Source organism: Leuresthes tenuis, unplaced genomic scaffold, assembly GCF_036924035.1.
Source record: "Leuresthes tenuis unplaced genomic scaffold, fLeuTen1.0.hap1 SCAF_4, whole genome shotgun sequence".
In the NCBI taxonomy this organism is placed as follows: domain Eukaryota; kingdom Metazoa; phylum Chordata; class Actinopteri; order Atheriniformes; family Atherinopsidae; genus Leuresthes; species Leuresthes tenuis.
The window spans coordinates 14,617,666-14,627,726 of NW_027325358.1; the positions used below are offsets into that span (position 1 = coordinate 14,617,666).

At 42.9% G+C, this 10,061-nt stretch overlaps 1 protein-coding gene across 1 annotated transcript; it reads left to right on the plus strand.

Moving 5' to 3' along the window:
- Positions 1–529: 529 nt before the first annotated feature.
- LOC140305746 (fascin-like) lies at positions 530–7,226 on the plus strand. Its single transcript, XM_072384723.1, has 5 exons — positions 530–1,682; positions 4,086–4,242; positions 4,336–4,457; positions 4,876–5,046; positions 5,885–7,226. The coding sequence occupies exons 1-5, from the start codon at positions 854–856 to the stop codon at positions 6,088–6,090; spliced, it is 1,485 nt and encodes a 494-aa protein (XP_072240824.1). The 5' UTR covers positions 530–853; the 3' UTR covers positions 6,091–7,226.
- The last annotated feature ends 2,835 nt before the right edge of the window (positions 7,227–10,061 follow it).

Genomic DNA, 10,061 nt, shown 5'->3' on the forward strand with positions numbered 1-10,061 from the left:
ACAAATTGCTGCTGCTCAAAACACTGAACTCGATCAGTGTGCTGCTTGTGGAACATTGCATAGCTCTGCTAATATGATTGTAGGAGATGTGAGGGAAGGATAAGCACACGCCGTTAAGTCTTTTCAGTGTAAACAAAAGTGGATGTGAAGGCAGGATGTTGAATGCTTTGGTGTATTTCTATGACTTTATTCCGAACCATCTTGAAGATGTTGGACTATGTTGAGGCCAAGGCTCTGCGCACACCAGAATATGCAGTTTGCTTTGTTTAGGGGGGCTCTTCAACCTGGGACACATAAAGGTGAGCCACATGTCATAGTTATTCGGATGATGTGGCATTACAGTTCAATTTCACAGAAGGGACATTTAAACAAAGACAAAAAGAGTCAACAATGTGATCATGACCTGCACTGAACACAACCCTAAAGGTGGTGGTGCAAGTTGGGAAAAGGCTCTGCTCACTTCAAACTTAGTATGAGTGGACTCCAACTAAAAAGTTGTGAAAAAATAAACATTACTACTGGTGGTTTGGACATTCTGAATGTATAGGTGAACTGTAGAGATCAGCAGCTATGGGGTGGGATGGTTTCCTAAAATTGCAGCTATCTCCTTTTCACTCCTCTGTCTTTAGTGGGGCGTGTACAGTCGTAAAAAAAAAAAAAAACAGTCCTGCAGCTCCAGCGAGGCAGTGTGGATTTTCAGTCAGGGGATACTCTTCATCACCACCATCATCATCTATCAGAGAAGAGCAGCTCTCTGTTCCTATCTATCACTCCCTTGTTCACTCCCACAGTCTATCTCTGTCTGTTCCTCTCATTAAGCCCAGCATCTCTCTTTTCTTGTCACAAGACCATCATGTCTTCAAACGCCGACGGGGACCTGCTGCGGATCCCTTTGGGGCTCATCAACAGCGCAGGGAAGTATCTGACGGCGGAAACCTTCGGTTTCAAGATCAACGCCTCGGCCAGCAGCCTCAAGAAGAAGCAGACCTGGACTCTGGAGCAGACCGGGGAGGACGGCAGCGCCGTGTTCCTTCTGTCCCACCTGGGCCGCTACCTCGCCACGGACAAAGACGGCAACGTTACCGCGGAAAGCGAGACGCGCGGCCGGGAATGCCGCTTCGTCATTACAGCGCACGAGGACGGGCGGTGGTCGCTGCAGTCCGAGCCCCACGGTCGCTTCCTCGGTGGAAGCGAGGATCGGATCACCTGCTTTGCGCAGACCGCCTCGCCAGCGGAGAGATGGAGTGTCCATCTGGCTGTGCACCCGCAGGTCAACCTTTACAGCTTTGCGCGTAAGCGCTTTGCCCACCTGAGCGCGCGCGGGGAGCTGCAAGAGGTGTCAATAGACCGGGATGTCCCCTGGGGAGTCGATTCGCTGGTGACACTGGTCTATCGTGATCAGCGCTACCACCTCGAGACCTGTGATAACCGCTTCCTCCGCAATGACGGCAGCCTGTCCACCAAAACGGACAAGGATACAGGCTACATGCTGGAGTTCCGCTCTGGGAAAGTGGCATTCCGCGACTGCAACGGCCGCTACCTGGCACCCATGGGCCCCACCGGCACGATGAAGTCTGGGAGGAGCAGCCGGGTTGGAAAGGACGAACTGTTTGGCCTGGAGCGCAGCCACGCGCAGGTCGTAATGACTGCAGGCAACGAGAGAAATGTCTCCACGAGGCAAGGTGAGGTTCTGCAGCTGCAGTCTTTGAGGGGAGGGAAAAATTCCCCCAAATTGATTGAGTCACTGCATAACTGGGCGCACATCAGACGCAGCTGTTACATGATTTTGATGCCTGATAGAGAGAATGTGGAACAGAATCAGAGGCTCCGGTTACTTTTTTTTTTTTTTACATTTTCCCCACACCATGTGTTTTTCATTATGGTGCTCTCACTTGCCCCCCCCCCCCTTCTTTTGGCCAGCCTTTTCCTAGCTTGACATTTTTCTGCAGTAATTCTATCACTCCATTGTGGTTGCTGGTGGGTCGGTTCTAATCCACAGATATATCTGCTATTCCTTATCTCAGAAGAGACAGACATTTAGGACGGGTTTCTTTTGGAGACAAAGACACAAAAAGCAAATACAAAGAAAAGAGGCCACAAAGAGTGAGGTGTGATTCAGACAGCCTGGTGAATTTTTATGCCTCATGCAGCCATTTTTCCCTGTCGCCACTCAGTCTCAGCTGGATTCTGCGACTGGGACTGATCCTTCACAGCAGTTTCTCCACAAAGTCATTATGCCTTGATGTATTCGGAATGTGAGTGTTTGTGTGTGTGCATTCCAGGAAAGATAGATTGAAGAATGAGGTCAGTGGCTTGTGACCTGCATTGGATCGATTTCTCAAACACTGACATGTGGCTATGACCTAACAAATTACAGACTTAATCTGGATGTCGAAATATATCCATTGCATCCCCTCAGTAATAAGGACTAATTCATCATGTCTGGGTTTTCCAGAACAGAAAAACATGACTGAACGACCTGCCGCATCATAAGGCTTCTCCACTCCAGCAGAAAGTAATTCGCTTAAGATGTTAACAGTTAGAGAGATCTTCAGTTAAAGATTTAACATTAGTTCAAGTCCTTTTGACCAAAGCCAGTTTCCAGGGAATGAGTCTTCCTCCTCTTACTGGTCAATCCTCAGTGCTGGTAATGAACCACAGTTTGTAAATCACGTTTTCCTCTTTGTTTAGCTGAAACCACATGGTGTTACCGTGGAAACACACATATGTTCAACTTATCTCAGAGCAAAGTTTAGTCCAGTTTAAAAAGTGCCTTTAAAAAGGATCGTGGCCGGGAGATTCAACCTTGAAAATAACCACCGGGGATTCTCCGTCTTTATTTGGGCTACAAATGCAAAGATGCAGGGATGTTCTTGTTAAAGTATCCACTCCAGTGATCAGCCAGAGGGATGCAATACAGTGCTGTGCTCAACCGTTTCCCTCACAGGCAAAAGGTGACACAGTGGCCATTTGTAACAGCTAAATGTGTCAGCTTTGTACAAATGTGCTTGTTGTTTTTTTCAAGCTGCATATCTGCTTAAGGATATCCTAAATATGTTCAATAACTTTTGAAAAGTGAAAAATGCACATTTAAAATCAGCTAATGCCGTAACTGTTACAGCAGTGAATCCCCACAAATGATGTAATGCGGGAGAAACCAAAGGAATCTGCTCACAGACTGTAAAAGATGGACATAACAGATGGACAGAGCCACATGGTAAGCTAAATAAGAAGTGCCTTAAAACTGTTGTCCCATAAAATGTTCAGCAGAGGATGGCTCTACTTTTTGCAGAAATAAGTATAATTGTGTGGTTAACTTATCGTTAACCACACATGACAAGTTTAAGCCCCTGATTTGAACGTTGCAGATAAATGTTGGAGGTTGCATATAATTGGCCAAAGCTGGAGTAACAATTTGCTGCAACCCTTGAGAAGAAAGAGTTGATACAATCGGCTCCACCGGCATCCAGTTTATCATCTTACTGTAGAAGCCATGTTCAGTCTTTGCCCCCAAACCGTAGCCAATCAGATTGTCTGTGGGCGGAGTTGGATTTCGCAAACGTCGGTCACAACACGACACTCATGAGTCTTCCCTGAATATTTTGCAGGATTGATCTACTCAGAAAGTAGTTAGTTGCATCCCTGGTTCTAAACCTGGATAGGTCTGATATCAAATGACTATGCAGTGCTCCTTTGGGTGAAAGCTGAGGCAGAGGCATAGGATCTTTGCCATTTGTCTGTCAGCAAGAGTATATAATAATTGCTAAGCTGAGTTTCATGACAATTGGTGCAGAGGTGGAGCGTAAACAAAGAAAAAAGGTTTTTAAAATAGGCCACTGACCTTGGTGAAGTATACACTCTCCGAACTTCATTCTGCCAACACATGGTCTGAATGTTATGCTTCTGAATTTCCAGTCCTCATTTCGTCAGAGTAAACTATGTCTTCTGAATATACAACTTCATAAATTCATAAATTCTGGATATCCTGTCGCTTTAGGGGTCTTACATGGAAAGCCTCATGAATTACAGAGTTTTAGATCTCCAGAGACAACTGAAAGCTCACAGCAGACCGCCTCATTTTTCAGGCATGGACTTGTCAGCGAATCAGGACGAGGAAGGGGACCAGGAAGTCTTCCAGTTGGAGATGAGCCGCGAGGACAGGAAGTGCGCTTTCAGAACTGCTGCTGGGAAATACTGGACACTGACAGCAGCTGGAGGACTGCAGTGCACTGCCTCCACCAAGTAAATGCACAAACGCAGTCACTCCGCATGACGCTGTACGTCTTATGCTGAACAATCCGCTGACGAATTCTGTGTTGTATGGGTGTTGTTCAGGTCTGCCAACAGTTACTTTGACCTGGAGTGGCGTGATGGTCGTGTGTGCATTCGTGCAGCCAACGGCAAGTATGTAACTGCGAAGAAGAACGGGCAGCTGGCTGCCACTATTGACAATGCAGGTCAGTTGTGTTTCTGATATTTGTCAAATACCATGAAGTCATGGCAGGAGTCCTGGAGAGGAGACTAATTACTCCAGATGGTGTCAGTGTCATGTTTGAGTGAACAGAAAAAAGGATTGAAATATAAGTATTCCTAATTGTATTTCATCATTTCTTGGAGATGGCTTAAAAATGTTGATGACCCAATCTGCACTTAAGGCTACGGAGTCATGTGAAAAATACCAGCATTTTTAATTGTAAGGTGCTACCTATCAGGTTAGAAACCACAAAAAAAGCTCCTTTTGGCATATGGGCTGTTGGTCCCAGGAGGACTGTTACTTTTTCCATTAATCAAGTTGGAACAATTATTTTTTTAGATAAACATACAAAGCTTTAGATGTATTTGAAACGTTAGGTTCTAATTACCTTTTCTCTTAAGGGGAGGCTGAACAATTCCTGATGAAGCTAATTAACCGGCCAATCATCGTCCTCCGTGGGGAGCATGGTTTCATTGGGGCTCGTAAAGCTGGACAGCCAACTCTTGACTCCAACCGAGCATCCTACGACGTTTTCCAACTGGAGTTTCAGAACGGTGCTTTTTCCATCAAAGGTGAGGGACAATGCTCAAAAACAAATACAATTCAAATCTTTTAGAGCCATTGTGTAACTTTATCTTTATCGTTATATTCCAAGCTCACCACTGATGCTGACTTTCAAAAAAAGCAAAAAGCAAAGCAGCTTATTCTAAAGGCCGCTGTGAAGAATGTGGAATGTATTACTTTTCTGCCTCTTGATAGCGGCTGCTTTGTCGGAAAGTCATGTCAAGCATAACTGCTGTGTACTGCGTAGATCATGTAGGGTCAGCTGAGAAAGAAGGAGAAATATGTAAATACACACTCTGATTGCACAAGATTGCAAACAATCGTCAAGCGAGTGAGTTCACTGCTGCAGAGGCGATGTTACACCCGTGGGTCGTTCTCTCTGACCAGCTGGGGTTTTCACACCACTTGTTTAGTTTACCTCGAACCTTAACTGAGGTACTAAAAAAAAAAGTACCAGGCACTATCTACAATGTAAAACCAAAAAAAAGGAGTAACCTGACACGAATTGTTCTGTAAAATGCAGTGCAAATGAGTTTAAAGACCACAAGCCTCACAAACCTTTTTCTGTTATGTGGCTTTAATTCGACTGATTTGCTCACAAATGTAATCATTTTTATGTGGCTTTTTAAAATGGCGCTCACATTAATCTTGTTAAATCCACTGGCGTTCAGAGAAAGTCACTGTTCATTACAACCAATGGAAAGAACATTTGCCTGTGTGGGTTAATCATCTGAACCCCTTTACCACTTCTTCAGCTCAACTTTCAATGTAATAAACAGATTTCAGCCCAGCCTATAGTGTATGTGCTGTACTGTATAGGCTTCGTTAAGAGCGTTGTTTGTCCAGATTCCCAGGGGAAGTACTGGTGTGTTGGAGACGATACTGCGATCGCGTGCAGCAGCTCCACACCCGTCCAGTTCCTGCTCGAGTTCTGTGACCTCAACAAGATGGCCATCCGTGCTGTGGGAGGCAAGTATCTTAAAGGTGACCACGCTGGAGGTTTGAAGGCCACCGCAGACTGTCTGGACAGTGCCACCCTCTGGGAATACTGAGGAAGGACTTCTCCTCAATCTGACAACACGGTTCAAACTACTGGTGGATGCTGTGGTTGGCTCTTTCTTTCTTTTCGCATATGTGTGCCTGTGTCTGTTTGTGAAATTGTTTGGATGGCTGTGTGGTGGAAATTGGAGCTGATAAACTGGACGTCATGGCACCAAAGTAATGCAGTCATTACCTTTTTTTTCCCATTTCTAATAACCATTTAATAACCAAATGTTCTTGCTGGGCTTTCAACTGAGTGTTGGATTTGCAGTGACTTGTTGTTTTTACTGAATGTGCTGTTGCTCATTACTTTTTTCACCTCCAGTCAAACTTATACGAGCTATTCCTATTCTTCGTGCCTATCTGTGATAACTACTGGTGTAACAGACATGTAGGATGCTATAACTCATAACTTACACTATCTAACTGCCTAGTGTTAAATGTCCTGATGTATGATGGCTACATACGCTGCTTTCTGCTGCTCTCTTGTTCTCTTTCAAACCACAACGTAGAATGCACACAGGATGAAAGGATGTTGCTGATTTACATTCATTCCTCTGCTGTAAATAACGCTTTCTTCGTCGCTGAATGATTCAAAACATGGTAACCATGGAAACGTAGGAAGGGGATATGGCTGGAAGATCTGACATGTTTTCTGCAAGCTTTCCCCCTCTCGGATGCCAGAAGAGGTCAAAGGTTCTCCTTCAGAGTTAGATCCGCTCAGTTCTTTCTGTACCCTTGGATAAATGTAAGATTTTTGATAATGTTTAAAAATAAAACAAATGATGGAGATAGAAAAGGGGGGCGGTGTGGAAGGCTGTTTTTAGCACACACAACATACTTGAATGCACAAAAAAACAGACATGCAGTTATGATTGCATTTAACTCCAACTGTGAAAAGATGGTGACTAGTGATTAGTGCAATAACGTAAGGCCCATTTAAACTAAGTCAAAAGCACATGTTTGTTATGAATTGTCTGACTTGGACTGGATGCTGCTGCTGGTGTTTAAACAAAATGGTAGAATCATCCTTCTGGCTATCACTGCATCCGTGCCTTCCATAGAGCATTCACTCTTTCCTCTTTCATGATCTTTCAGTTGACCCGAATTGAATAAAATCTTCAATAAAGCTCATGCTCACAGTCAACACTCTCATTGCTTTTTATTTCTCAGCTGATTTGAATAAAAAAACGTTGACAGTAATGTTCTTACATTGTCCAGAGTTATGGTTTTATCATAATTATCACCATTTTAAATGATTTGGTAGCCTCTTATCTTACAAACCAACTCTGAGTGTTGCACTTTGCTGTGCTCCATTTTTGAGGGGCTATATTTGAATATACTCCAGTTAATTTCCATTTCAGTTGTGCTCCAATTTAAGAACTAATGTAATAAGTTGGTGATCTATTAACTTTTCATTTAGGGTCATCATTTAGAAATGTGCATTTTGTCCTAAGCTAAACAGCAGCCGATGCTGTAAAGGAGTTCTGCGTCTCTTCAATTTTCGTTAACACACATTTGCTTTCTTTTTATATTTAGGTCAAATTCAACTAATTTTCATATTTAATTGATATAATATGTTGTTTCTTGGAACAAACCCAAACATGAACAGTGTTGGAGGACAGAAACTTGTTAAATATAGAGCCAGGGAACATTTCAGGTGAACTTGTGCTACATTAAGCTGGAGAACAAATGAGAGCATAGGAATTACTCCACTACATTTGCTACATCAGGTCTAAATGAGTATGCCAACATTGCCACAGCAAGCTCGCTGATGTAAGCATTTAACTGGCATTGCAGAGAACTATGCTACAGTCTAATGGTAAAACAAAAAAAAAAACAATTTGCCTCCTATCTTCTTTTCTTTTGCTCTTTTACTTGACATGAAATGAAAACATGTGGCTCATCTAATTTTTCTAATTTCAGCCTCCTCGGCTCCTTGCTCCTCTGTCCTCCCGCTTGTGACCTGGAAATCATTCACAGGAAAATATGTTAGAAGTTTCAAGTTCTAAAATGCACCTGGAGGATGAAAGATCGAGAAGTGGGGCAATAAGAAAGGACAACATGACTTCTGGAGCATTGTGACACATTAAGCCAATATTCTGAACTGAATTCAAAGTAAAGTCAAACAGAATTAACACTCCTCTGGCAGAAATAATTCAATCGAGTGTTATATTACAGCTAATCAATGATTAGATGCTGCAGTTATATTTCATTGCCTTTGTTTTTAAAGGACTCTCGACTCCCTGATGCAAGGACTTCTATTTTTGTTCAATCCCTCTCACCAAGCCTCCTCTGCTTGCATCTCTGGTGGGAGGGGCCAAGATACAAACACAGGAGTCGAGTGGATGAATCAACTGTGTTCAGACTGGGAAATGAGATCAGGAGATGGTAGGAGAAGCTTGTAAGGACTTAGGAGAAGAATGAGAATCTGACTACACTAAGCTGCGATGTGATGTTCTACAATAAGTGCTTTAGATACTATATCAAATGCAATCTTATCACATTGGTACATGAAGCCTCTGTGATTTATATAGTTAGTTTGAAATGAGACAACAAAAGACGCAATGAAGCTCTTCATTTGAGATTTAAAGAATTCAAACAGCTCTTATTGTGGCTGCTGCTCAGGTAGTTCTAGGTCATATCATTCAGTAAGGAACCCTCCTTAGCAAAGCAGACTGACCGGGCTCCAACTCAATTTTTAAATTGACTGAACTGATCCAATTAAAACAGAAAAGAAATGCACAAAACAGGCACAGTGAGGGGAATCATGTGATTATCATTCCAACTCAGCCAGTCAAAAGAAATCTCTCATGTTAAATTCCCCCCCAAAAAATAACAACTGTTGTAAAGCACAAGATCAAAAAGGATAAGTTTGATTTTCTGATGTTACGTACGTTCCTTAAAGTCATGAAATCACATGAAAAGACCAAAACAAATTATTATCTTATTCTCTTGATTTGCAAATTTTTATTAAATTTATTAAACACCATTAAAATCCCATCAGTGAGACTTTTAACATGTTCCATTAAAACAACCATTTTGTTCTGATAGGAAAATTCATTGTCATGGTTTTTGTGTGTGGGAGAAGGTTGAAAGTTTCTACATCATGTCCCCCCCTGAGATTTCACAGAGCCAAAACTGGAGAAGAGAAGGGAAGGCGAGGTAAAAAGGGAGATAACCTACTCCACTTTCTGCGTGCCTCTGCAGAGGAAGCTCCTCTCCTCTCTTATGCGGACAAAAAAGTTATTCTAGGTGCTTAACTTAAGATGTACTCAAATTGGGACGAAGAAATGTACCGCCAAACTAACATCCTTTATTTTTCACTGCAGGATGCCTACATGTTGCCATGGTAACACACACTGGCAGAGTTTGGCTTTAAGGAGAATGAATGTTCAGATACACAATAGTCTTGTGTAAATCAATAATCTGAATTGACCTTGAATCAGCCAAACTGTCATATAACAGAAAATGCAATTTTTCAGGAGCTTCTGGTCAAGAGCGGACAGGACTCAACCTATGCATAGATATGTGGTCAATTATTTGCATCTTAAACTGTGCTGACATTCACATAGTAACACTGCAGTTCCTGCGCAGTGAGGCTTTATTGGCGCGTTGTGTTCAAAGCATCAGAGTCGAACCCAATCTGCCCACCAGAAAAAGCTAAGAGTACAATCAGAGAGGAAGCAAAGGTGGAAGCAAAGCAGGGAAAGAGAAGCGGTTCAGTTAGAAGGAAGTATTTTGTCACCTATTTGTTGTTTGTGGTTTATCTTTTTGCATTTGTACACGTATGAAGAGAGTCCTGAGGCATGCGGTGACATAACTCGCCACATTAAACACAGTTCTTGTTGACAGTGAACGTGTCACGCTGAATTGTGCATGCACACACCCTGCTGGTGTGCACTCTGGTGGAAGCCACAGACTTCACCAAGATTTCTGCACCAGTCACAGGCACCAGCACTTTATATACAACTAATGTTAC

Bases quoted from the DNA above. Each gene is read 5' to 3' on its own strand.
- LOC140305746 (XM_072384723.1), top strand. From the start codon at position 854: ATGTCTTCAAACGCCGACGGGGACCTGCTGCGGATCCCTTTGGGGCTC. The intron at 1,683-4,085 runs GTGAGGTTCTGC...CTCATTTTTCAG, and splicing joins AAATGTCTCCACGAGGCAAG to GCATGGACTTGTCAGCGAAT. The intron at 5,047-5,884 runs GTGAGGGACAAT...TTGTTTGTCCAG, and splicing joins CGGTGCTTTTTCCATCAAAG to ATTCCCAGGGGAAGTACTGG.